This window comes from Pocillopora verrucosa, chromosome 9 (assembly GCF_036669915.1).
Source record: "Pocillopora verrucosa isolate sample1 chromosome 9, ASM3666991v2, whole genome shotgun sequence".
NCBI lineage: Eukaryota > Metazoa > Cnidaria > Anthozoa > Scleractinia > Pocilloporidae > Pocillopora > Pocillopora verrucosa.
In genome coordinates this window covers 19,223,404-19,251,191 of record NC_089320.1, presented here as the reverse complement: position 1 = coordinate 19,251,191, position 27,788 = coordinate 19,223,404, and the positions used below count along the sequence as shown (strand labels likewise).

General features: G+C 38.8%; 3 protein-coding genes across 4 annotated transcripts; all 3 read right to left on the bottom strand.

Moving 5' to 3' along the window:
- Nucleotides 1-96: 96 nt before the first annotated feature.
- On the bottom strand, nucleotides 97-7,538 carry LOC131793758 (uncharacterized). Its single transcript, XM_066172509.1, has 10 exons — nucleotides 7,357-7,538; nucleotides 6,144-6,237; nucleotides 5,630-5,699; nucleotides 4,429-4,546; nucleotides 3,839-3,942; nucleotides 2,633-2,735; nucleotides 1,902-1,998; nucleotides 1,238-1,307; nucleotides 726-843; nucleotides 97-392 (listed from the first exon to the last, which is right to left on the bottom strand). The coding sequence occupies exons 1-10, from the start codon at nucleotides 7,429-7,431 to the stop codon at nucleotides 246-248; spliced, it is 996 nt and encodes a 331-aa protein (XP_066028606.1). The 5' UTR covers nucleotides 7,432-7,538; the 3' UTR covers nucleotides 97-245.
- Nucleotides 7,539-8,979: 1,441 nt separating this feature from the next.
- On the bottom strand, nucleotides 8,980-18,916 carry LOC131793638 (macoilin-like). 2 transcript variants are annotated; one of them, XM_059111071.2, is made up of 10 exons: nucleotides 18,745-18,916; nucleotides 18,494-18,635; nucleotides 18,196-18,322; nucleotides 17,820-17,949; nucleotides 15,788-15,854; nucleotides 14,614-14,725; nucleotides 13,409-13,905; nucleotides 13,218-13,291; nucleotides 12,681-12,866; nucleotides 8,980-11,417 (listed from the first exon to the last, which is right to left on the bottom strand). In XM_059111071.2, the coding sequence occupies exons 1-10, from the start codon at nucleotides 18,822-18,824 to the stop codon at nucleotides 10,706-10,708; spliced, it is 2,127 nt and encodes a 708-aa protein (XP_058967054.1). In that variant the 5' UTR covers nucleotides 18,825-18,916; the 3' UTR covers nucleotides 8,980-10,705. The 2 variants fall into 2 exon arrangements, with proteins under 2 accessions (XP_058967054.1, XP_058967055.1); XM_059111072.2 differs by having other exon boundaries at nucleotides 18,494-18,617.
- A 737-nt stretch (nucleotides 18,917-19,653) lies between these two features.
- On the bottom strand, nucleotides 19,654-26,298 carry LOC131793686 (patched domain-containing protein 3). Its single transcript, XM_059111138.2, has 4 exons — nucleotides 26,052-26,298; nucleotides 22,387-23,610; nucleotides 20,697-21,841; nucleotides 19,654-20,317 (listed from the first exon to the last, which is right to left on the bottom strand). Exons 1-4 carry the CDS (start codon nucleotides 26,099-26,101, stop codon nucleotides 19,836-19,838), a joined length of 2,901 nt encoding a protein of 966 aa, XP_058967121.2. The 5' UTR covers nucleotides 26,102-26,298; the 3' UTR covers nucleotides 19,654-19,835.
- Between the last annotated feature and the right edge of the window lie 1,490 nt (nucleotides 26,299-27,788).

Genomic DNA, 27,788 nt, shown 5'->3' with positions numbered 1-27,788 from the left:
TGTTTGCATTGGTTAAATTTAGAAATGGAACTTCCTCCAACATAGCAGCAATTATCTTAATTATTCTTAAAACTTGTTGTCTGCATCATGAGAATTTAAAAAAAAAGGAACTGAGAAAAAATTTAGCTCCAGATGAGACAACATGGGTTGAACCAGTTAACCTATAAACAAAATAACTGTACAATACTTTTCTCACCATTTGAAAAATTTGTGCATCATAATTATGAGTGTGATGTCTAACTTGATTAAACAGAATCATCTGGTGAAACTTTAGTAGGCTCTGAATATTTTGCAATTCCAATGATACCACAAGCTAAACAAGCACCGCTGTTCCCAGTTGTAAGACTCAATTCATGTCCGCCTCTTCCAAGATCATCTACACCTTCACAAACCTGCTGGTGAGAGATAAAAGAGCAATTTTCTATATGATTGCCAACACAAACCCCAATTATGACATGATTTATGCAGGCCATGAAAAACTGCCAGCCAACATTGTGTGATTGGCCATCAACTCTGTTGTGATATTCTGCTGATCCTAGCACACAGGATCAAGAAAAAGGAATATACTTTAACAATAGGGCTACCTTTATTAATTTTTTTTTTCCAAGAAGGGCTGGTAGAAGAGAAGGGAAGAAATGCATTTGTGTTCACAGGTAAATATCTGTACATTTCCTAATGTTTTGAAGTCCCATGAAATTTCCCTTTGCAAAAAACAAAAAACTGACCTCCAAGGTGCGACCTATCACTGAATATTCCCCTGTCAATGACACAACACTATCAGTGATGTTGACTTCTGCCTGTCCTTGATCATCAGCTTCAATGTTTCCAAGGTCCCCAGCATGTCTGTTGCTTCAAATCAAGCCAAAAGTTATAAAAATATTAAAACAATTAACATAATTTTAGTTTTCAAGTCTGGTAAAAAGTGGAAATTAAACCAAAATTAAGGTTTCCCAGCAGGAGCTATCTAGCTTCCCAAAGACTCAGCCTAATTGACACTTTCCCAGCAGTGAATAACGTCCCCTACAGCTGAAGATTTCTTTTTTCATATAATTTTTATTCCAGAAGACCACAGATGACTTGAGATAAGCTAAAAAGTGGCAATTTCAGTGAGACAATAACATTTATTTGCTCAAGACCAACATATTTTTTTACAAGTGTAAAGTGCATAATTATGTGAAGGGCACGACCTTGTGTGTGCCCCTTTGTGATTATGGATTGTAAAAAAAATAATTCTGACCTGTTGTTGTCTTCTGGTCCACCATGTGTCTTGTTATGTGGATTAAAATGAGCACCAGCACTTTTACAACCTGAAATATAAATTATGATTGATGCAAAAAGTTACCAAAACATACATTTTAAAATCTAGTTAAAATTCAAACAGTATAATAGCACCAAGAAGACTTCTTGGATAATCAAAATATGAACCTGGTAAATAAGCTAGTTTGCCAAGGATCTCCTTGTATCTCAGCTGGTATTGCTTTATTGATATGACAACTGGCTAGGGTATTAATCAATGGAGACACATTTTCTCTGTTCCACTCTTGTCAAAAAAAAGTTTAAAATCTTTTTTAAAAAAATATATTGCAGAAGTTACAAATAAAACTACTAAATGGCTTATACTTAGATCCTTGTTCTTTCCCTTCCAAGCACCAAACCTTGAGGAAATCCAGATATGCAATACAATTTTTGAGTAATTTCTTTTATAAATATATATAAAAAATAACTCTATGTTAGTGTATAGAGTGGTATGTTTTAGAAAAGCTTGTGCTTCAAAAATAAAGTCCCATTTCCCTTGAGAATTTTTCTCCTTTGAGAGGAAATTGAAATTTTCTAATAGCCATAAAATCCGATTAAAATATTTGAACCATAAAGCAAAAAATGAGTGAGCATTGGTTTCAAACCTTGTGAAATATCCCCATATTCTAGAATATGGATGCCATGATGTCCCTCCGTTAAACCCTGTAAAATTCCTCTGATTACACACGGCCCACCAGGTTGCTTAAAATTAAGACAAAAGTTCAACAATTTACTCAATGAGTTCACAATTCCTCAATCCTATGTTAAATATTGAAATTAACCGCTTTGCTGATGTGATCTTTTTCATCTTTTCATTTCTGTTGATTTCCCAATGGTGTCAACACGTCTTCACTAATTTCGCTTTTGTGAGTTTCAAGATAAGTTAATGAACTTTTAATTAATCGACTGAAGGCGAGCTTACGAAGTAAACTCTCAAAAGCTTGTTTTGACGCAATTCTTATGCATTTAAAACTGTTTCTGCACGTTATGCAAGTCGGAAAAATTCAAAACTGCACTCAAGTCGAGGAATGAGGTAAGGGGTTAGACACTGCCTCTAACTAAGCTTCAAATATAGCCTCCCTAATCTTACTTGAATGGGATCCTGTCCCGTACGCCATTTAGAAGATATATGCAGCTCGAGCTAATTAGTTAATCGTGAGAATGAAAGCATTCTAATCGTAACCTTTTACAATACTTTTAATCAAAGCCCTCTCGAAAAATTGTTCCCACGTCTTGAGAATACTAAAATAATGCATTTTTAAGCTGACAAACAATGTTTATTTGACACAGGAGAGGTCATCTTGAATAGTGAAGCCACTTCAAACGAAAATCTTACCCCTTGGAAAAATGTGATTGTTCCTTGAATGTCACCGGCTAAGTGGCATACTGCATGAGCCATAACCAGGAGGAAGTCAATCGATCTTTCACGGGCAAATATATTTTTTTAATAACCCTTTTCCGCGAAGACCGCGAAAAGTGCATAACAATAACTTTGTCGCCTCGATACTCGCGTGTGAAAACAAACCGCTGACCTCATAAAAAATTTTAGCCTAACAGGAGGGGGGAGGGGGTGGGAGGAAAAGGAGGAGGGATAGAGGGGTGGACTTGAGTTAACAAATCGAAGATTAGGAACAAACCCCACCGTCATCTAGACTATTGAGTGCTATCAATGATAAGAAAAACTCTTATTAAAGTTAATATCCACTTACAAATGTGAATTAAAATGGTTAAGGTGTGATCAGGGGGATGACTCCAAGGAAGAAGTTTGCACTTTAACGATTTTGAAAAATTCCCTTCAACAGAAACAAGCAAGCAATCAAATTTACTCTTTCAATTACTTACTATACATTCAATATTTGAAATTTATCACACCAGTATTTAGCTTCTATTCACATGGCAAAAGGATCTGATAGCAGGTTAAATGACGTTGTTGTTCAAACCACATGCAGAATGATGGTTGGAGCAAGTATCAGCCTTAATTAAGAAACAAATCTGTAGGTGTAAATTTCAGCTGAGTAGAAAATTAAGAATCTCCTCTGATCCATTCGCTGTTTTATGATGTTTTTATCTTTTAGGACTTAATGAGAATTATGAGGTATTTGTACTTTAGAGCAAAAGTAGTATTCAAGGAAAGTTTTATCACAATTGTTGTGAAATTTTCCAGTTCCCCTTGCCAATGTTTCTAATAAAAAAGCTTACAGGAGTAGACTGAGCACAAGAAGAACAATGCGAGATGAGCCAAAAAAACTGGGTGAATATCGATCTCCTTCCAGAGGTCATGTGTCTTTGAGCCCGTGTGGAAAGGCAACATCTTAGAGCAAGGTGGTGCTACTGACATTTTTATAGTGCAGTAGGACTTGACGAGAGTGGTAAGGTAGAATGAAGAGAGTACAGTAAAACAATTTAAAACTTTAAGTTTAAATTTATTGACTATTGTGTGTCTGATTTTAGTTACCACATAGATTTTAGTGTGAAAGCAATTCATCTTTTAACACAACAAGCTTTCCAGTTGTCAAATTCCTTGTTTGAGGGTACTGTTTACTTGCTAATGCCAATAACACCACAAGCAACACGTGGACCAGCATTTCCAGTTTTCAGACTTTCATCATCTCCACCTTTTCCCAAGTCATCCTTTTTAGCATGAACCTAACATCAAGTTGAATAAAACAGAAGTTTCTGGCATGAAATGCAACCCACATTACATATTGGCAAGCATCATTTGCCAGAACAAAGTTAGGTGGAACCTCTCCTTTCAATATCTATCTGTTGACCAGTAAGGTAATGTGACGTAAGAAGCTACCTGGACAAACACTTATTTCTTATGAATGAAAGGAGTCACCTCTCACAAAAGCCTAATGCTCAAACTGTCAGCTTTATGTACTCACTGCAGTGGCCAATTCACGTTATCAACTCAGTTGATAAAACCAAATTACCTACAACAGGGAAATGTCTTACAACAAGGGAGAATTTCATGTTTTATCTCAGCTTAATTTCACATATGATCTCCCTTATACAGGAGTACACTTTTCAGAGAGGTTATTGCAATTTCTTTTCAAATATCAATTGAAAAAAACATAAATATAAAACTTAGAGAAATAAAATCTTAGGCACAGCTAAAGTTGGTTTACCTACCACAATTGTACGTCCAACAACAGAATCTGGTCCAACAACTGAAACAAGCTTGTCCGTCATGTCAATTTTGGCTTTACCATCGCTTCCTGCTCTGATGTTGCCAAGATCACCATAGTGACTAATGGGAAAGTAAACAGCGAGGAACATTATCAATCATTGAGCTGAATTATGCTTAACAGAATACATACAACCTAGTAATAGGCTAGACACTTTTTCTAGAAAACACAAATTTAGCAACTTTGGATAATCTTTAATCCTAACCAGAGGAAATTCTTTGAGCAGCTTTCAAAGCAATAGAATTTGAATAATGCACTTAACCACGTCTTTAAGAGAGTCAAAACAAATTAGAATCCACTTTTAAGAGTTTGCCGAAATTATTGTTTAAGTAATTTGGTGTAACCCTTCTGGCCATATGATAAATCCTACATTGACTGAAATGTAAGTCTGTTGAATAAAGCTTGCTGTACAGTAGCATCACCTCATTCATCTATTTTCCTTTTTATTTTTCTTTAGGACCTTTATATTAGATCAATTAACCAAAGAATGCTCCTGCTTCCCAAATGAAAACACAGCTAGTATAAACATTATTAATCCTTTAATTCCCACAAGTGACCAAGACAGAATTTCTCCTTACAACATCACTTCAGATGAGTGATGACAATAAATAAAAACATGAATTTGGGGATAATTAGTTGATCCAATACTAAATTCTTTGAACTAACATTAACCCTTTCACTCCCAGAAGTGATCAACATAAAACTTCTCCCTACAATATCCATACATTCTTCAGCAAACAGGTAATGAGAATATTCAAACTTATCAGGTAGAAGCTGCTATCATGATGTAGCACCAAGTTCTCATAACTAATTTACAAGGAAATGTGTGGCAGGTACAGGGCAGAATTAACAATCAGATCTTGGGAGTTAAAGGGTTATAAGAATTGTATAGCTGACAGTAAGGAGAATGCCAAATTTGATCTGGGAGTTAAAGTGTTAACAATTTTCACCCTAATATTCTCCATGCTGTTCTCTTTACATTTCCAAAGGTATTGACAAGTAGGATTTGTTTAACGATCACAAGCTTCCTTAGTTGGTGACAGTTTGCCTTATTCTCTTGACCTTTCTATTCGATTCAGAGGTGAAATTGTAAGGAGAAATTAGATGCCAGTCACGGTAAGGGGTCAAAAGGTGAGTTATGGTACCGTGTTTCATCAGTTGGTCCTCCATGAGTTTTATTTTTTGGATTAAAGTGGGGTCCAGCGCTTGTACAACCTAAAACAAAATTAAATGTTCTATCTGATAACAGCTTATGATATAATGATATGAATTAAATCTTTAAATTTTTAAAAATTTTTAGTCTTCGCCAATAGAAAGGATTTCCAGCAATTAACAACCTACTGAATTTTGAGACTCAAAACAGTGATCTAACTACCATTTTGAAAACAACTCAGAAACCTTGCCACACCTACAAACCCACAACGGTTTTGTGTTCACACCAGCAGATGCTATTTATTACAAAATCATTTTTTGAGCCCAAGGTTCTTCTATGTGTCATTTTCAGCTGCTGAACCAGATTGACAAGAAGTTGGAACAAGAAGAGTTACACTTTGAATATCTTCAGTAATTAGCTAGGTTCCTCAGCAAGATTGAATTAATGGGGTTCTTAGTTGAATTTTAAGCACATTTAAATTTCATTTACCTCAAAAAATTACCTACCATTTGTGCCATCTCCAAATTGGTGGACATGAAAACCATGCTCTCCTTCTGTGAGTCCTTCTACTTCACCAGTTATCTTGCATGTGTCACCCACCTGTCGATAGTTCGTAATGAAAGGTTTAAGTCCTGAATGCTGCGTTTATGAATCAATATTAGGTATTTTCCTTTGTAAGTTGGTCCTATTGCATAAATGATAATTGTGAATCTCACAACTATCCTTCACCTAATTTTTAACTGTATCCCACCCAGAGTATTTCAAAATGTAAGCAGACTGGCTACAGTTGTGCTAACAGAACAGCTTCTTTGTTGCTGCAATATCTTCCCCTTACAGAAGTGAAAAGGTAATTTCTCTTTATAATATCAATACACTTTTGAGCAAAACAGTGATGAGAAGAATGAAAAACATAACCTTGGGGGGTACTGTTTAGTTAAAAAACAAATTCTAGTTAGTAGTTAGATATTAGTAGCGAAAAGGGTTAACTACTGCAGTACATGGGTACCAATCTGCACTTGCCATCCAATTTAAGTGGTACTACAGCTTTGAAACTAATTTCAGTGGACAACTTTTAACATCAACTCAGTTGATAAAATCAAATTTGTTCCGCTCCTCCAACAACTACGAAGCGCGTACTGAACCACCCTTGCAAGCCATTGCAAAAATTTCGTTTCACGGTGGTTGTGTATCACCGTAGTAAAAATTTGTTTCACAAAGACTTTGGCAAATTTAAATATGCTCCATTGAACGCTCTATAATTCGGTTCCTACTCTAATAGGGCGTCACGCTCCCGAAAGAGAGCCTCTTAGTCACACTATCAATAAAATATCTTGCTCTGTGTCTTTGGTGTAAGGAAGACTGACTTTTGCGAATTGCATAAATTAAATAGTTGACGTTTAGGTAGAGTTTATGTTCGAGTTTGAAGGAGTTGTCTGCTTAATTTAGAACGCTTCGGGGTGTCGATTCACTGCACTTCGCAGGAGTCAAAAGGTATTTGTGCAATTCTCGTTTGAAGCAATTGACGAGGCGAACAGTCACGCTGGCATAGAGAAATAACTCCCAGCCATTTATGGTTAGGCCAACGAAATCTGAAATGTAAATCTAGAAATTCCAAAAGTGTACTCCCAAAGGTACGATGTGTACATTCGAATCCAATTTTAAGCGACACTGGAGTGGATCGAGGCCACGGCGCCTGTGCAAGGCTAGTGGTCAACTCACCTGCTCAAAATGGATTACACCTTTCACAGGGCTGTTATTGGGCAATAAAACGCAAACTGCCTTTGGTCCTGACATTGTAAAATAAACGATGATTCACCACGTTAAGGGCACATGTGCTGAACAAACCTTCGAGTGTTCTGTCGGATTCGAACATGTGACCATTAAGAGCTTGGCCCTCAGAGGAACTTGGGAAAAAATGGACGATACCGCCATAGATGCCTTGTCATGATTTGTCATCATAACTACCATTACAGATTTCTTTCTTTTCTTTTCCCATTACTTAAGAAAAAATGTCGGAAGACTAATGTAAGATTCGCCCTTCGCTCATTAATTAGTTTTGTTCTCTTAATTTAACAGCCACAAACCTCATTGTTTTCATCAAAGGCCGCTCATGGACACCATGAATTACGTAACATGAAACACTGATCATAAATGATCAGACCCCTCATTTGAGGGTGAGGATAATTCCAACGAGAAATAGTTTTCAACAAAGGCCGCCCATGGACACCATGGACTACGTAACATGAAACACTGATCATAAATGATCAGACCCCTCATTTGAGGGTGAGGATAATTCCAAAGAGAAAATTCAGCCCGTAAGAGTATTAGAAAGATTAAAGAGGATCAAATGCCTCAGGAATCAAAATACGAGTAGGGATCTTCGAATGATCTCAAAAGGGATGCAGAGGAAAGAAGCGAGTGAAGCTTGCGAGTTTCCCGCCCCGACACAATCTCTCGCCACCAACAGATATTAATTGCTTTCCCTAGTTATTTGTTGATCGATTGATTCATTTATGAACTGAGTCGTACGTTAACTAACAAGGAGCGCATTGACTGGGTCTCCTCGCCTTCTAGCGATAACCGCTGTAAATAAATTTTTTTGTATTGTGTAAATAAGACAAATAAAAATATGATGATGACGACGACGACGATGACTTCATGTTTTCCGTGGTTTCCGAGGTATAAGTTCAAGAATTCCGTATCACTCTCTAAGGGCCTCTTCCTATGAGCCCGGTTGACCGGGCTGGCCCGGTTTCCGAAATCTCTTACCTTACCTCTATCCTTTGTAAAATTTTCGATGTGTTCATATGAGAGGGCCTGGCTCGGTTACCGAGATCTCGGTTTTTCCAACCAGGATGTCGGTAAGCTGGCAGGAAAATTTTGCCATATGAACACTTCATCCCGGTTACCGGGATGAATTTTTCGCAATAGCGCATGCGTTAAATGGTCGATGACTTAGTAGCGCAGTTTCATTACACATCAAGGCAGCCCGAATGGCATCGTTTTACTTTGCCTGATGAATTTTCCACATCATCAGCAACCCGTTTAACTGTAGTGATACAGTTAAAAGGGTTGCCAAAGCCATGATAGGCGCAAAATAATAACTCAGTTGCGTTTCGCCATCTTTGTTTTGTTTTTCTAATTTCGCGCCAAAACTTGTCCCTAAGATCTTCGGCCTTTTCTCATCTCGGAAACCGGGCTGAAGTTTCTCATATGAACCCAAGGCGAAATTCTTCCCGGTAAGCGGGCCAGCCCGGTCAACCGGGCTCATATGAAGAGGCCCTAAATCGAGACTGTCCCGTGGGATCCCCAAGTAACTGACTCAAAAACTATATCGACCCGTCACGTCTTCAACTGCATCATAATTTATTAAACTAAGGCAATGAATATTTGACTGCAATTTCATCTTAATTTATATGTATTTTTTTACTTTTTTGTCTTTTTTATTCTGTGCGTGGCTGTACATGGTTGACGTCTCAGTTCCAAATACAGTAGACCCCGCCTTTCCTCGCTCGCACTCGTGAACAAAAGAGCTCAGCTCATGAAATGATCGAAAATGAAAAACGTAACAAAGCCGAATTGCTGAGGGGTGGAATAGTTAACAAAACATACTTCGTGTGAAACCTTCAACACTCAGAGCCTGAAGGTGCGAGTCAGAGTGAAATTGAAGGTGTAACGCGGCAGTTTTTAAGGTAGGAAAAGTTAGGTTAACGTGTTTACGATGGTCGTTTACAATCCATGCTAGTCTGCTCCCCGCGTTGTTCGCTATTAAGTCTACCTTTCTAAACTCGCACAAACAGGCCCTATCTAACTAAAATATACAAGATCTTGGATTCCGCGTGATAGCCCAGAGATTGAATAATTGTCTCTCTAGACTATGCGTGCAGCGACTGGAGGATCTGATGCTTTACAATCAAAACTGGCTGATTTCCTGAACTTTTCGGTGAAAAATCGCATTATCTGAACGTGATCCGATTGTTCCGTTTTCTTTTTTTTGTTTTTTTTGTTTTTTTGTTATCAAGCTAATGTTCAACGTTACCATAATGTAATTTTCTCTACTTTCTCAAGAAATATCAACAGTTGTACGTGTCTACAGCTAAGCAGCTTTAACATCAAGAGCTACGCGGTAACTCGCTTAGTCAGTCAGCTAAGGAACTACAGTCAGAAGGATTACTTAGATGTGAAAAGTGCTATGAATCTCGCTTGCGGTTAGGAAAGAGAGGAGTCCAAAAGTATCAACAATGAACGAACTAAGGCTACGTTCAAACGGTGCCAAACGAATTTTCGACAGGCCAAAGATTTCGACCGGACATTCTGTTCACACGGAACCGCGCGAAAGTTTCGTTCTGATCAGATGGAACTGGTAACAAGATGAATTTTATGACATTTTTAAGCGTTTTACCGTCTCCTCATGCGCAGGACGCTTCTTAACCCAATGCAAAATGGCGTCCAGCGTTTTCGCTGCTTCGACGTTTTCGATTTACAGAAAGATGTACGACGTTTTTTAACTTGATTTTCTGACATTATCAAGACATCAAAACAACGTCGCCTACGTGCGTGGTAAGTTAGGCATGGCCTACACATTTACGAGAAAAAAATTTGTCCTCTATTTTGGTTTTCAAGTTTTCCAACGCTTGGGCGTTCAAATTTCCTCACGTTTGGCGTGGTTCCATGTGAACGAAACGCCCAAACGCACGAATTTTCCACTGATGGAAAATTCGTCCGGTACCGTGTGAACCGTAGCCTGATGAGAAGCTAAGAATCGTTCCACTTCAACCATGACAGACGCAATAAGTAAGCGACGAAAACGCCTTGAATTTGAAAGTAACGCGCTATGACATCAGAAACAGATAAACTGCAACCACACTTTCTTTCTCCAAACTAATACAACATTAGTATTACATTTAACGAAATATAAGCTAAAGGCAAGCATTCCCAGACAAAAACTGTAAAGCACGCAAACTTGATCCACCTTGCTACCCAACTGACAAACCCAATAACTTAGTTAAGATTATAAATTAAGAGCAACACCAGGGTAGCGACAAATACGGGAAATCCTTCAGGCGTCTTACAGCAAGCCTTTGGGACTCTTACAAACAGGAATGTAGCAGGGAGCGCTCGGATCGAGGCCACTGTTGGACAACTCAATGTGATTTGGAGAGATGAGATGATTGGAGGCGAAGCGAGGAACTCCGGGCGAATCGCCGGCAGTGTAGGTTGTAGCGGTGGGCATGACAGCCATCACTTCAGCGATCTTCAGCTTCAAGGATTCGATCTCTCGATCCTTGGTCTTAAGGTTGGTTTGTGCAATCTCCAGCTGCCTGCGCGTGTCGCCTAACGCCGAGAACAAGTCCAGCTTCAAGCGAGTCTCCGAGCTCAAGCTGTTTTCTAGGTGAGTGTTCTTGCCTTGCATAGCTGTCAGCGCAGACATTAACACCTCCGTTTCCTTCTTCAGCTGCATGCTGTCATATTCTCTGGTCTTCTGTCGCAGCGTTTCAGCCTCCTTGTCGACGCGTTTTATTTCTTCTTCCTTCTCCTGCAGAAGAACACGCAACTGGCGGCTGTCTTCTTCCAGCTCGATCCTGAGCGCATTACACGCATCATGGCCTGTCGTTTCATCGCGCTGCTTTGCTGCGGCGTCCTCAGCTTTTTGTCTTTTGCGCTCCTCGCGCAACTGACTCTCCGCCAAAAGCCGGGAATCTCGCTCAGTTTTTAGCTTTCGTTCCAGAGAGGAGACTGTATTACGATCTTGCTGACGCGCAGACGACATATTTTGCAATCTGTGAATAAAATCATAAACATTCCATTATTTTTGCGACTTAACCCTTCACCTCTAAGAGTGACTAGCATCTAATTTCTCCTTACAGAATCACCCCTGTAGCAAACTTTAAGCTCGTGTAAACAAAGGAAATAATCCCCAACTACAGAAGCTATCGATTTTTACACAAATTCTTAATGTCAGTACCATATAAAATGTGATTGGAAGAGTATGGAGAATATGCATGCTGATATTGGGGCGTGAGGGTAAAAGTGCCTTTTCATTTAGTGCCGTAAAACCAAAACCAAACTAATAACGACAGTTAAAAAGAACAAGGGGAAATATCACAAGCCAATGAGGACTCCAACTTAAAACCAGCTAACTACCTGAAACGCGGGAAAACGCGAGCGGCCAAGTCATGTCTGGTTTTAGTTTAGCATCTGATTGGTTGAGAATTTCGCGCGAGTTTTCTAAACCAACTACAAAGCGGTGTGAAGTAAAACCAAAGCAATCTCGATTCCTTCTCGATAGACAATCGAAAGTTGCTCTAATCAACAATTAGATAACGTGCTAGAGATTTCTAGCGCACGATAACAATTGAGGGCAAAGCCCAAATCAATTTCAAGCATAGAAATTGAGAGCGAATAATCTAATTGTTTTAGTATAAATATACAAGCCACTCAAAGTATACAACCGCGCAATGTCAGGCAACTGCCTTCATCCACTTAGAATGATATCTACCAAGGAATTGATGGCGAGTAGCACAGCCACTCAGACTACAGCATTTGTGACGGAATGCTAGCGGTGATATACTCGAGAACAAGAATACTTTCAAAACGAAAGCTATGCAGAAAAGATAAAAATTTCCTCAATGCATCCAATTCATTTCCTAACCCTCCCTTTTGCTGAGTCTCACTTGAATGCCCGGAATTATCCAACCTCCAAAGAAACAAAGGAAACAAATCTGAACGAAGGAAAGCAAACAAACTTCTTCAGGCACGGGACTACCACTTGATCAAGTTTTGAATGATTTTGGTTGGGTAATCTGATAGGTCAGATAAGCATCACAAGTTTTCCGTTTAAAATTTCCAAAGAACCTGTTGTTCTGCATCGACAGAAAAGTTTTCCCAACAAATGAGATCGGGTAGTACAGGACCCTATGAACAATGTAGTTCCAGATTGTCGAAAAAGAAACTTGAATGTATTCCGAATTTAGTTATTCTTTAGGGTGAGAGAGAAACGAACTACTGGCTCTATTGCATATAAACAACTCAGCTCTACTTACTTCTGTTGAATAACCTCGCACTCAGCCTTTAACTGCTGTAATTCTACCTTAGTGGAGCGCTCACTGGCCATCAGGCTGTGCATGGTGGACCTCAGTTCCTGCTCTCCCTGCCGACTCGTCTGCAGTTCCACTCTGAGTCGTTTACTATCATTCTCTAGTTGGGATAAATTGCTCTCAGCACGACGACTGAAAGTAATAATAAAAGCAAGAAATAAAAAAACAAAAAAAACAAAACACTTTTAGTCTTGGTTAGAAGGGAAATACATCTTTTCAATCGGTACGCTACATTTTAACCCGGGATGACAGCAAAGACACTCGTCAGAGAGGGATTGGAAAAAATTAGAAGGGAGAAAAAATGTTTCTTTTTCCATGGGCAAAACGGCAAAAGAAGCAGTTATAAATCAAGAGGGGTTAAGAACAGTTAAGGATAACGAAGATTGAACGTTGAATCTTTCACAATGCACACACCGCTATTTAGCTCTTTGTGGTTCTGAAGGAACTCGTACCCCATGGAGACATAATAAATGCTTCACTTACCGTAGCAGCCTCTCCTCTTTAAGTTGAGAAAAGAGACTGGGTCCAAGGTCAACTGACTGAGATTTCTCATGTCCCTGAGAAATTAAGAGAAGATCACAGCCATGAGACCAACAAGGAAAGGAATAAACAAACACAAAAACAACAACAAAACCGGCCTAAAAATAGAGCGACTGAGAGCTTCTCAGACACACCTTGGGTGAGTTACTCCTGCTGTTCTTTCGACTGTTATTGATGGAGCTACTCGACGCACTTAAAGAATCGCTATCAGACTCATCATTGTCCTCTTCGTCATTCTCGTCGTACTCCTTCAACTTTTCATTTCCTTTTGCGCCATTTTTCTTTGAGGATTTTCCTATAACTCCATTGAGTGCTGCGCGAGGTTGCTGCCCTGCTTTCCCGCTCTTATGACTCCCCTCTAACGAAAGTTTATCAAGTTCATTTAAGTTATGATCCTCGCTGGTCTTCTTCGATGTAAAGTTTGAAAGCACGTCAAGTTCTTTCAACAATGCATTTCCCTTCAAAGTAGGCCTTGACTCTAGATCACTTAGTTTTAAGCCACGACGACTGGCCTCTTTAGCTATTAAGAGTTCAAGATCTGTTTTAGTGTTAATTCCATTTGTCATTACTGGTACAGGCCGACCTCTTGGTGATGCGACTTCGCCATTAGCAACTTTACCATTACATATAGCTGAAAGTTAAGAATGAAGAAAACCAAGTCAATAATATATCTTTCTCAAAACATTTTTAACCTTCAGCTGTACATGTACACAAAAATAGTTAAACTGCGTGTACGGCTCTGCCATGCTCCAGTTTCCGTTTCAATTCAGCGACTTTGTGGTGTAGTCATCTCTATCCAAGTTACCATTTGGCGCCCCCAAATCTTCAAATGTTCTTCAGAAATGAAACTTTAGTCACCAATGAAGTTAAAAAAAACAAAAACAACAAAAACAATCAAAGAAAAGCACAATATTCTTAACTGCACAAAACAACTCCGGAGAAAAAGGCAATGACGTAGTATAAATAACATTTCTTGTAAAAGTTTACTTCACATCAACTAAAGACCCTGAATGATAAGAAGTGGAAAGCTTAAGCTTTGGAGCACGAATACTAAATACAGGAAGGCAATCTGGCAACCTAAAAGTTTAGTTGCCAAAATGTTTTGTGACTACCTGAAATAAACACAATGGTCACAGGTTGGAGAAATGTGGAATTTATCTATCCAAACATAATAATTTGGTTTAAACGTAATTTAAATTTGATTTGTAAAAAAATATATAAATTTATTTTTTGATGACCATCTGCCATTCACTAAACCTTCCCTTACGTACTAACCATCTAACTCCAGTTTTAAACAAAGGGAAATTCCATAAAAATCCTGTGCAAGGCAACATCATACCTCTTGATGATCTCTCTGTTGCCTCTGCATGGTTATTTGTTTCAGGAGGCAGTGCCAGATTAATTAGCTGCATATAAAACTCATTTTCTTTAGCAACATGCTGTACTCTTCTCTGTGAAATGGAGTAAAATAAAAATAAACAAATAAGAACCCCCAATGGAACATAACCTTAGCACCTACAGGTTTGTCAAATTAAGCTGGCTCTGAAAAATCCACCAGCTGCAGTGGAAGCATGACAGTGCGCCTCAAATTTTGTATCATAAACTGATTCCTAAAAATATTCTTTGAGTACCCTGCAAATAGCAAAAAACTAACCCACAAGAATTTTCTGTGACTCTTTTTTTTTCTTTTGTCTTGATTTCTCTCAGATTAGACATTCCTCAGTGATTAATAGGTCACAGAAAACTCAGAATTACAATAAAATAAAGAGATTTCTCAGAAAGTGAAATTCCTTGCGAACAAAAATTTACCACCTGTTTCCTCCATAAATGCATTTTTCTGACAGATGACAAAGTAAATGTGAATATATTTTGGGGGTTTGAATAACAGCTGAGAAAATAAGCCCTGTCTAGCCCATTCACAGCTGACAGTGCTCTACATTGCTACTACATTCCATACATAAATTATAAAAATTGAAAAACTTCAGGAGAACATAAGAGATGTTTTTCTCAAATTGCTGCTGGATGAAAGAGCTTGCTATTTGGTCACAGACAGGGAACAGTTGTCACCCACAACTAAAAAAAAATTTAGTTGTTCTAACTGCCTTCTCATTTCTAATTACACTGGCATACATAAATTTTCAGGATGTGTCTGTTCTCTTCAGGTTAATGCCAATATGAAGGGTTTGTTCAAAGCTTAACTACAAAATCACCCTTCATCAGAAAGAATAACTTTCCCTATGGAGGAATGGTTGTGCTTTGTGTCCAAATTTGACAATAAATTTTGATGTTTCAGCTACCATGTAAGTGATCATCGCCATCAGCAATTTGTGAAATGAATGAATTTATTTATGTTTAAATCTGAAGCCAATACTGTAGCCATAATTCAAACTACATGCTCATCCACACGCACAAATTTCACACTCTCTGCATGATGACTTCTCGATCATCTACTGTGCCCACGAGAGAAATGATCACACGTGGCCATTTAACATCATGCTGAGAGCTGTCCTTACCTGACGCATTTTATAGCCTACATAACTCTTAACACCATAGCCAAGTGTAACAACAGGATAACCAATGCTGAAAAAAAAAAAAGATCAGTCAAAGAACTCTTTCATTAAATCAGATATTGCCTCAAAAAGGGCAACAGATTCCCATCAATAGCCAACAAAAAAGAGGGTTCGCTTTTAGATATCAGCAGTGAAGTGGCAAGTTTAGGGAGGGGAATTTTCTTCAAACATATTCTACATACAAGCAAAATATCTGAGGGAGGAATTAATAAAGTAATGGTTATTGCTCAAGAACACAACGTATATCAGCCCTAATTCAGGTCTATACGTCTTCAATATTGTGTTAGTATTATAAGAACAAAATTTACATGCCAATATTCATAGCACTTAAAACAGTAAAATCTGCTATCAGCTAAATATCTCAAAATGACAAGTGAAAGCTTAATGTACAGAGGAGACATCAGTTGATAACTCTAAATATTAACAAAGCTGTATTAAAACACTGAAAATCAGTATAATGCAGGCAAAATGAGACAAAAAGAGCATTAATTTAAAAGTAGCAGCTCTGTGCAAGTCACATATTCTATATAGGAGTCTATAGAATGTTAACCAGGGTTTTCTTTGAGAAATTTAGTTGCAAGAGAACCATGTGAAGAAACAGGAAAAAATTCTCAAAAAAATTTCTTAAGAACATGCACAAGCCATCAAATGTAGACAGAGAATTATGCATGCCACCCAGGGAATTCTCTGATATCTAATGTATACTAAGCACCCTGTTTTCCTGCTGTGACAAACTCACTGTAGCATGACAATTGGTCAGATGTACTCACTTTTCCTAAAGCCACAGGCTGTTATGTCTGGGCATCAAAACATGATGCACTTACAAATTTTCATTCACAATAAAATTGTGATTATTCAAATTTCTAGTAGTAAAAGAGTTGGTTTGAATGATTGGGAGGGTTGGAAAATTAGGGGTTGAAAATCAGTGCTCAAGTGGGTTAATGAAGCATCTTTAAACCTGAACTACTAGGGTTTTCAGAAACAAGAGGGCTAGTGAAATAAAAATTCTATTGTAGGTGGTGCAGTAGACTTTTATTATTTAAGCAAGAAAAAAGGCATTCATTGTCAACAAATACTTGACTAACCAGCCTTTCAGTTGCATCAAATAATGTCAAACAAATGTAGGAGGGAAATGGTGTAAGTGAAAACAAGATCACAAGCTCAGTTGACAATGGGAGTCTTGTGTGGTTACCACAGCTTAAGACAAACTTCCTATTAACTGGAGAAATTTTCTTATATTTCAAAAAAACTCTTGGAGCAAATTCTCTGTGCCTGCTTTATCTATGAATTTCATTTAAGGTAGTGCCATGAGGAAAACGGTTGACTGTGCTTTTATCCAGATTATCTTCATTAAAAATGAACAATTTGTATCACAGTGGTTTAAAATTAACGGCAAGATATAGAACGGGTTCGAACAAAATAACCAAAGAAAGTGGTACAATGTACGCGAAGCAAGTAGGAAACTACAATTGTGAAATGAAAAGATTATTTTAAAAAAAAATAACCATCACGTTTTTCGTTTAAATTTTGAAGAGACGAAATCCTCTTTGAGCTGCCATCTAAGCATCTTAAACTAAATCGTAGTTAAATGATTAATTACTCGCAAAAGTGAGAACTCCCGAAGTCTCAACAGAAAAACTGACATAAAAATGGCAGTACATTACAAATTGGAGATATTTTATTCATCAAGATAACATCAGAAAATGGAATCTCATGCTTGAAAAAGCCAAATTTTGAGAAAAACCTTTCGACGAAGCTTTCTGACTACAATAGGACCTTACTTCCGACGCTAATACGAACTGCTTTGCATGAAATAACCAGCTGCCTCTGAAAATGTCAGGGAAGAATATAAATTAGGGAAGCACTTTACTTTTTTCCCGAGAAAGTGCTTCCACCTCCTTGTTAAAAGAAAGTATAACTCATCATAGACAGCCAAATTAATAGTATCATGGCAATGCAAAAAGCTCAAACTTACCAATGAGCGGCGAACGGTCGACATAAGTCTAAATGAAATGGGAGATTTTTCAGTTCGCGAAGTCGAACCGACGCTTCTACATATACAAACAGTAACCATAGACTAACGGTTGGAACACATAAACCACGATCTGAAAACAGAACAAGCCGTCAATAATTAGACAATAGAATGATGAAATATTTAACCATAAACTTCCAATAGACTTGTGAAAACTCCGTATAGTTTATATCTGATTCACGGCGATTTCAGGAATATTATATCTTGATCCACCAGCCGACCTGACGAAATGTAAACATTGGAAATTTTCCTCGAGTGAATGAAGTTATACCCGCCTTTAGCAACTTTTATCGGCTAAAAATTATCTCTCTAGGATTACCTGTATGCCAGACGAACTGAACCCAGACGTATGTGCTAGCCGCAAAGAATAACCAATGCACAGGGAGAAACATCAAACATATTAAGTCTGAACAGAACGCCAGTGTGAGAAACAGAAGAGAGAAAGCCTGAAAAAATGTAACAGGAAAATTCAAAACTAAAACGAGATTACAGACGCTAGGACAATTTCAAAGTAAAACCGCATTAGCCTAGCAATGTTGGGATTATTCTGAGGGCCAATGAATAACGAGAAACGCATGATTTACGGTAAATTACGTGAAAATAGTAACTCGACTTACCAAACCTTGGTACTTGAACGAGTCGTAAGCACTCCGTAACAGTAGCCAAAAAGGCCAAAGATATTCAAAGCGAAATTCCAATAGGAAGTCGGCAGTCAACACCATAATCCATACTAAGAAAAATCTGACGTACAGAAATACACTAGATGAAACAGAAATTAAGAACAGATCAGAAAACCAACCATAAATTCATGGTTTTCAATGCGAGCGGCCAGAGGCCAATGTTTCTGACTCAACATTTCGACTTTTACCTTCCATATATCGATTCTGTGATGCGAGAACGTTTTAAAGGTCTTCTAAGTTTCGAAGGATCAATACTTCGTCTCTTCATTTCGACGTGTGGTTCATCGAGTGTGGTTTACAGTAAGCGTGAATATGAAAAATATAGAATTAACACAGTGAGGAGAACGAATAACTAAACTGATTTCCTAAGTAATCGACCATTGCGCTTGCGTGAAGTGACGTCACATGGAGCTATCACATGGCCACCGTTCCCTCGAACCCGCCCCTGTCGTGTCCCCCAGGGAATTAACCAGGCATGAAGGAAAAATTGCATTTACAACTACAATCTCACCCTTTTCAAATAAAATCATTTCCAGTTAGTTCCTTCAAAGCAGGGTTAATTTCTCGTCATTTCTCATTAGAATAGGCCAATATGGACTAGGTTTGACTGAGGGGTCCCTTCGACTACCTTAACCGCTCTTAAGCTGGGCAGTTGCACGTGAGACTTTCCAAATATGATTATTATTCCACCAATAAAAAAACTTATCATTTCGCAAAATTGCTCCAATAACTGACAAACGAATGTAATCTTTGTGAACTCACAATACCTTAGTTAGCTTCTTATCCGATCATAACAGGTTCCCATTGGTATCAAAACATCTCCAGGTTTAAACCAAGGGGAAGTAAAATTAGTTCGAGTTAACGAATCAACCGAGTTCGAGCTAACCGCAACGTAAGTGCCCCCCTCCCCCACCGCCATCCCCACGAGCAATTTGCCAGTGTGCTATTACTCATCTACTTTTCTGTGCGAGAGAGTTTCGATTTTCCTGCTCAAAAGCACAATACGATGACCCAGCTAGTATTAAAAACCCAACCCGAAGTCCTGACCACAGTGTGCTGTGGCCTGGATTGATTCAAGTAAGGACAAAGAGGTGAGATTCAGTTTCATTCATCATCCATTTTATTAAGAAAGAAGAAGAAAAATCCATAAAAATTGAGAACAATTTATTATGGTTTGATGGATTCTTTTTCAACTTTAGCCCTATACGGGGACTAACTTAAGGTGAATTTCCAATACCTAATTGAATCGCCATGAACGGCTTATACGGTTTTAATGTGCTTATATGCCTATATGCTTTTCATCTGTTGACTTAATTGACTTTAATTCTTCTTCATCAGAAGTAATCCCCTTATTTTCAATCCCTCCATCGATGACAGTGTCATCATCACGCTGGGTGCTGCCCTTTCCGTTTTTATCAATTTGCTGGGCTTGGGTGCCATCCTCAGAAAGTTGCGATGCAGTCTTCTGGTGAGCAGGAATCTCCTCCTCATTCGCAAGGCATGCTAGTTGTAAACCGTTGCCAAATACTTGGGAATCCTTTTGTCGCACCACTCCTCCACTCATCTCTTCGGTTTCGTCCTCAGTCGAGGAAGGTTTAATAACAACGGGCTTCCAGCACATGAAAGACAAGTAGACGGGCATGATACACAGTCCGTGTAGGAGACCAAGCACGACAATTCCGAAGAACATTTTGAAGAAAATCCGGAAGATTTCCGAAGCTGCAAATGCAAGTATGACCATACCAAGAAAAGTACTACAACCTGATAGACACAAACAAAATGAAAAAACAGTTGATTTTTTAATTTACAAAAATCTATCAAAACTGCCGCATCAAGGCAATGTCGGAAAAAAATCATTTATTGATAGTTATCAAATTTTGATTCTTTAGGTCTGTCAGCTCGACAACCTAGGGAACTTGAACTTATATTTTCTTGCTCATATTCTCTGGATCGATAGAACGATACTCGATACTCGTACTTGAATATTTTTTTTTTTTCGCAAGGTCTCAAGTTTTTTTTCCCTGTTTCTGCTTCCTTTTGCAGTTTTCTACCAACCTACCAATTTCTTCTCGTAACTTTTGCGCGACCCCTGCGGATGCCTTACGTTTGACCGCTGTGTCATCTACAGTGTACCACTCACCTCCCATTAGGACACTCGCACCTAGTGTGCTTAGAGCCTCTATCACTCGCTCATTGGCTGTTGCTTTGTCAGATGTCACGTAAGCATGCGCGACGTGCGCACTATAATCAACTGCAAAACCAATAGCCATGACAAGATTGACCATAGAGACTGTGTTCAGGGATACTCCCCAGATGACCATCAAACCAAATAACTCGCATATCAGGGCCGCAAAGTTAAGCAACACGAGGAGCGTCACGGTGAAGTCCACCAAAAAGGGGCTCGTGATGATTACGACCGTAAGGCCCGCGATTAATAGGTTCCTTATAGTCTCCCTTGACGTGATAGCGTACTGTTCAATGAAAATGAAATTCCGATTGATCGGAAATGCATTTAGTTTCGATCTTTCGGTTATTTTTTCTCGTAACGTGATCATTGCATCTTTTCGAAAAGTGGAGCTGGCAGAATCCTTCATAAAACCGAGTATGCGAGAAGCTTCCAACTTTGAGTTGTCTGCGGAGAAACGTAAGTCTTGATTGAAATATGCAAAGTCAGGGATACGGAGGAACGCTTTCAATTCAGGCAAAAACCATTCACCAGTTATGTTCTTATTAGACTTCTTAGCATACTGTGCAAATGCATCCATCCACGAGAAAGACAGGTTTTTATAGTGTTTATTCTCCGTGACGATTGACGTAAGTGCTCTGATTTGTTCCTGAGTGGAGCTCATTCCGTAATCGACCCCACCAGTCTCCACGATGCTCACTGGAATGGAAAGTTCAAAGTGATTTTGTTGAGCGGTCAGAAATCGTTTCAAGTATGAATTATCCTTTGCTAAGATTCTCCTATCAAACTCCTCGTCCACTTGAGTGACTCCATAAATCCCAGCACCAAGGAGAGACAGTGAGAGGAAAATGACTACAATTTTAGTCGTCGGTTTTGTCACGAACTTGCCCCAGTACTCCATGGCACGATTTGACGTCTGTGGAAGAGGCTCATCCCAGGCAGGCGCACCTTCCTTCGGCGGAGGGGCATGGCAGAATGGTAAACAGTCTCTGCGCCCCGACTTAATGCGTCTTACGTCAAATGACATGATGGCCACGAAGTATGTGACGATCATGAGAAAAGAGAAAGTGACGGTCAAACCGGCGTAGATACAGAAATACCTAAACGGAAGAAGTCTTTTAGTTTACAAACAGGCAATCATGAAAATAAACTGAGCCGATTCTAACTCTGGTCTGGGTAGTAAGCTCTCGGTGGGAGGGGGAAAGGAATTTGTTGTCACGCTTTAGGAGGATTGCTACGAAAGTTGATCATTTCATTATTGTTACTTTATTTAACAAATTGATTACCAATGTGACTTACAACAGTCAAACTACAAATCAATCCCTTATGGTTTTCTTTTCAAAATTTAGAAAGACTGAAGTATCCTTAAAACATGCCACGCATTCAGTCACTAAAGCTTAGTGACCCACTATACTATTTCCCTTTCAATCTCTCACTCTGTAGGATGAAGTGAATAGCCCAGTTAGTCCAGGAGCTCCCCCGGGAACTCCTCAAGTTGCCAAACAATTGGTTATTATTATTACTGATGGAAAGAGGCTTCGTGAGCGAGAAAGAAGTGTCTTGCCTAAGATGATCAGTGCTACATTCGAGAAGAGGGATGTAATTTAGTGTAAGTTAAATTCTCACTTAGTTTGCTCTATTTTACCTTATGGCCGGAAATGACGTGGAAGTGCTAACAGCAAACGCTACCAAATCGGTCATTGTTGTCATGCAAACAGTCGGCGCCGAATGCTTCATAACCGCTTTGATCTTTTCAACCGTTGAAAGATCACGTGGCTGTCGATCAAGCTCATCTACCATGATAAACATGTCGTCGATGCCGACTCCAAGAACCAGGAATGGAAGCACTCCCACGAGACTGATAAATGGCACTCGGAACCACATACCAAGGCCAAGCCCCGCCAAAATACCCAAAGCCACTGCGAACACTCCTGCGTTAGCGAGCAGGGAATGGCCGGTCAGCGGATTTAAGAACTTTCCTAGTATAAGGCAAGCAAACGAGATCATGATGGTGAAAGTTATTGCCACAAGTGAGACATCAGACCCACTGCTCTCGGCGATAGCATCGTCCAAGCTCCTTTCACTTGAGTAATGGACTTCAAAGCAGGGAAGTTTGTCAACTAATGAAGCTACCTTGTCCACGAAATTCTTCTCCCAAGCGAGAACTTTTTCGTTCGTTTCGTCGTCGCTAGGGTCTTGAATGAGATAAATCATTTGCAATACTTTGGCTTCGGTTACGATTCCATCTTTGCGAATAGCATCACCAAACATACGGTTGAAGTTGAACCAGAAAGGGCGTCCATTGCGCATGAGCGAGCTGGTGTCGTTGTACGCTTTACTTAGTTCATGTTGAATCTGTGTTGGGTCTTTACCACTCAGTTTACTTTCATTGAACTGTAAGAATTCCAGCGGGTTGATCATCACGCATTCTTCTGGTGACCTTGATTTGTTCGCTGATAGTGTGACACAAAAATTGGTATACGACTCCAATTCTATAACTGCATTGTGAGCTTGAAAGGCCTGTCTTAGACACTCAGGAGAAAGAATATTCTGATTACCGGGCAATGCCACCAAAAGGATGATTTCTTCTCGAATCTTGACTCGAAAGTATTTCTCAGCAATTTCCAAGTCATTTATGGACTTGCTGTCTTGAGGTATGAACAGTTTTTCAGTTCTTGTTTCTGACTGGAACCAAACAAACCCCACGGAACAGACACTGACAAACACGAGACATATCGGGATTGTTATCAATGGACGTTTGGCGATCCCTGCACCAAACCAACCAAAGAAGCGTTCCAAAGAACTTAAAAACCAACTGCAGAACGAGGACCACAGTAGACACAGATTGAGTCGGCGCGGACAGCAGCAGCTATAATAACCAAATAGAAAGTTAGGTTAGTTCTTGCATACATTACTATTAAGAGTTTTTGAACCCCCCCTCCCCTCAGTGTTATTGTTGGGTGTTTGTAAACCTTAGCTGCTGTCCTTGGCTCTCCAATCTGAGATCACCTGTGACACTTCGATGAGAGCCCCCTTCCTCTTTCCAGGGGTTAATAAAACTTGATTCTTTGGACAGGAAAGCTTACCAGAAGAGGAAGATTTGGCTTATTTCATAGAGGAGGAGGGGAGAACTCATCGAGAGACAATGTCTGATGCATTACTTTCCTCTTGAACTTTTGACAACCTTTAATGAGTACGGTACACAGTAGGCACTTCGTTTACGAAATTAACTATAGCTGCATCAAAAATGGAAACTTGCTCAGCCTTTCAAAAACAAGTATAATTTGTAAAGTATCCCCAACATCACCCAAAAATTCACAATACAATGGTAAAAACCCCTCGTGGTTTATACGTGACGAGTGGTTAAGCTCAAAATCAATGGGTGACGCGTGAATTTTATAGAAAGGTATAATAAACTGAGATATAAAGTTTTAACTTTGAAATTCGTGATGCTTGAAATACCATTTAACACATGACGCGTAATTTTTCTCTAAAATCCGGTGGTAAATCGGGCTTTGGACCTCTTTACCTCTCTTTGGTACCCGCTTCTAATTTGTGTTTTTATAAAATTTTTTTTCTAAGGAGAAGGTGGCGTTTTAGAGTGGGGATGTGTAAAGAAAATGGCGCTAATGGAGAGTTATGTTGCTTTAAAATATACAAGATAAGTGTATTCCACCTTTAATTAGCCTTTGAATATGATCTCATGCCGTCGACTTAAACCAACTGGGGCTTTGTAAATGAAACCACGAGTTTTTCCCATCTGATGCCAGTTAAAACGTGTCAAACTGCATCCAAAGGTGAGATATTGTGACGTACATTCAGTGGCATATTGACTATTGGTTTTAACTCATCAAGAACTCGGAAGTTGAAATACTTATCTGGTATCTTCGAGTTATGTGACTTGATATTGATTCTTGTAACATTTTAGGGAGAGACGAAACTTGTTCAAATATTAAGAAGCTAACTTCGAAGCAAATACTGACATCTGTTACGTAACGCCATTACGCAATATAGAGTTTCAGTTCTTTGTTAAAATTCGGAGTTTTTTTTTATAAAATTTCCAATTCCTCAGAAGAATTTGCATTCGTGCATCCATGATCCATGCAATCATGGTTTCTCTGAGCGAAGGGAAAAAGAAATTCAAAGATCACTGAGTTAAATTTCTCAAAGTTCGCCGGACATTAAGCGGTTTAATGAAAGCGCAAAGATGTTAATCGTGCGAGAACTCTAAAGTAACTAGACACACATCTGCGTGTACTTGGGCTTCTCTTTCTCAATGAAATTTGATTTTTATGTTGAAATATAGATTATGTGCGTTGCTTAATGTTTAAAAACAAAACGGCAACAACTTGATACTTGATTTACAGCTTTGAAAGTGTTTTCTACCCAGCTTCGTCACAAGATGGAATGGTCGTCTGGGAATTTGCATATGTAATGTTTACAAAAAATCTACAATACTTTATTCTTGTTCGTAAGGCTAGGGCGTGAAGTAAATGCTTTTTCTTTCATTAATCATTTTCTTTTAACATCGCATAGTTTGATGTTAGAATTAGACGTTGTAGAGTTCGTACTGGAATTCCGAGTACTTGGTGCACGATCACGTCTAAAAAATACGATGACGCTTCTGAAGAAGGTATAACACGATTCTCTTTTTTTTTTCACTCATAAATGTTCGCTCGTAAATTGATCTCTCGAAGGGCATGCAGCCGAGTCGTTCCAAAAATATTCGACTTCTTTTCGTGTGGATCTACCGCGAACGGCGTGTTCGTTCCTATGTGATTTCAGCTCCCTTGAAGTCATGGAATCCGTGCCATAACCTTTCAAATGAAAACTTCCTCTTATCTTGTTCTCAGCGATGTGCAGAGCACTGAGCCCTACTCTACGCGTGCGGTTTAAGGCATAGACGGCGATACGTGACTGAACGAGGAAGAAAAAAAAGGAACCGGAAATTTCAACTCGGGAGTCTCCTTTGAAAAGCCTGAGTAATGACGACATGCATAACAAAGCTAAAAATACTCATTTTAGCTTCTGTTTAAGAGTAACATTTCCCAGAGGATCTTTAACAGACCTCAATTAAATTTCGGTCTGCTTGTATTTTACCTGCAAGTTATTTCACCTATGAGAGAATATTCACAAGTGTGAATACGTGTTCTCAATGTGAAAGAACTGTTGTGCAATAACACATATGTTATATTACACCCGTATTTTTGAGGCTGTTCGGAATTGTTTTTCGTTTTTCGCTGTTGAGAAGCGCTTAAACGTAATTTAAATTCGGAAAATGCCGTACTTGATAAATATATATATATATACCTCTTATTTGTTGGCTTCACTTCGGCGGACGAATTCGAAACTTGTTTCATGGTTTTTGTGGCCGATGTCGAAGGCCGTTGTTATACCACGTACGCGAAGTTGTTTTGGCTATTCACTAGTCTCGCCGATCGGTAAAAGTTTTCCAATTGGAGTGAGAGAGAATCAATCTTTGAGTACTAATTCCTGACGTAAATCAAGTTATATTTACTGCGTGCGTGAATCGCGCCGGCGAACTGAAGTGAAAATATTAATGTTTTCGATATGGTGAATATTTTAAATCAGAATACAAAACAGTTGCTTTTCAGATGTTTGATGATTGGAGGAGATGCTCAATCAGTATTTATAAATAAAGAGCGCACTTAGCTTGACGTAACAACGTTAAAACAATTAACAAAAACGTTAATACCAGGTTAAAATTACCCTGAGGCATTTTCTTCAATTAATTTTCCCTTCACAACCTTATGGAAAAAAATTAACTCTTAGATAAAACTGTTTTGCTTTTCTTTGAAAGTTGACGTATCGTGTGATGAGAGACCTAAAGATATACAAAAACACTCGAGATTAAAGGAAATCGAAAAAGCGTCGATCAAATCATTTAGTTAAGTGTAAAGTACACTAAGATTCCTTTTTTCTGTGTGAAGTGAACCGGAATCGCGCAACCTGCGTCATCGATGCGATATGATAAGGAATCTTTAAGCACTTCTTAAACGTCACAATCGTTTCCAGAGTTTAAGAAGCAACGATACTGAGGATGAAATTGGAAAATAACGCTAGCGGAATGTTTTTCTGCCAGACATGAAGAGAGAAACAAGAAGAAGACGATAACAGAGTGTCCCACACGAGTGGTCTGAATTTCGACCCATCCTACCTTTGTGAGTTGTAATGTTTGACTTAGGGGTGATATCATGAGCAGAAATTAGATGCTAGCCACTCTTAGAGGTTAAGGAGTTAAGTATGATATTTTTGTGGTACTTGTCGTTCCTTTCTCAAATGTGATGGTTCTATAATAATCATTATTTTAACCATTTCATTTGCATGAGACTTAAAAGCCGTTTTATCAGCGTAAGGTTCACATCTGTGATTGTTTTCTAATTATGGAGATTATCACCTATCACTAATTAAGCCTCAAGTGCTTCAGATTGTTCATTGTACGGTCGTCTGTGTATACCTTTTACTTCGCATGAGGCACAGACGTAGTGTCAACTCCGATTCCAAGGTTAAGAAAACACATCCACATGAGAATATAAGCGCATAGATTTTTGTTAATAGTTATAAGCTGTTGTTAGAGTTGTAGTCGAGATAAGTTAAGTAGCACGCTTTCATTGGAATACAAATTACACGAGTTAAAAAAAAACTTATTTCGAAATTTTTACTGATACCAATGATTTATCTCATAGTAATGCAGGAAAAATACTCGCTTCATAAATTAGAACTAGTGCCAACTATAAACAGAACGGTACCGCGTAATGAAATGAAGTAATGAGGTTTTAACCGGAATATTTTCAAAATTTGAACGGTGTGTTACTCTTTTTAACACATTAGGATCAATATCAGTATCTTGCCAACTGCCCACCTACCCCTCCTCTAACTCAACAACAGTCAATTGACAACAAGTTAAGGTTAATGTTGGGTTAGGGGAGGGGTAGGTGGGCAGTTACCCAGATACTGATACTGATCCACACATTACTCCTTAGGTATTCATTACATACAATAATGTGATAAATGTCTTTTAAATTC

Bases quoted from the DNA above. Each gene is read 5' to 3' on its own strand.
- LOC131793758 (XM_066172509.1), bottom strand. From the start codon at position 7,431: ATGTCAGGACCAAAGGCAGTTTGCGTTTTATTGCCCAATAACAGCCCT. The intron at 6,238-7,356 runs GTGAGTTGACCA...AACTATCGACAG, and splicing joins GTGTAATCCATTTTGAGCAG to GTGGGTGACACATGCAAGAT. The intron at 2,736-3,838 runs GTAAACAGTACC...TTATTAAAAAAA, and splicing joins GGTGTTATTGGCATTAGCAA to TATATTTGCCCGTGAAAGAT.
- LOC131793638 (XM_059111071.2), bottom strand. From the start codon at position 18,824: ATGAAGAGACGAAGTATTGATCCTTCGAAACTTAGAAGACCTTTAAAA. The intron at 15,855-17,819 runs GTAAGTTTGAGC...TTTTTTTTTCAG, and splicing joins CGACCGTTCGCCGCTCATTG to CATTGGTTATCCTGTTGTTA. The intron at 12,867-13,217 runs GTAAGTGAAGCA...TATTACTTTCAG, and splicing joins AAAGAGGAGAGGCTGCTACG to TCGTCGTGCTGAGAGCAATT.
- LOC131793686 (XM_059111138.2), bottom strand. From the start codon at position 26,101: ATGAAACAAGTTTCGAATTCGTCCGCCGAAGTGAAGCCAACAAATAAG. The intron at 23,611-26,051 runs GTATATATATAT...TGGTTATTATAG, and splicing joins GTGAAGCCAACAAATAAGAG to CTGCTGCTGTCCGCGCCGAC. The intron at 21,842-22,386 runs GTAAAATAGAGC...TCTTCCGTTTAG, and splicing joins ACGTCATTTCCGGCCATAAG to GTATTTCTGTATCTACGCCG.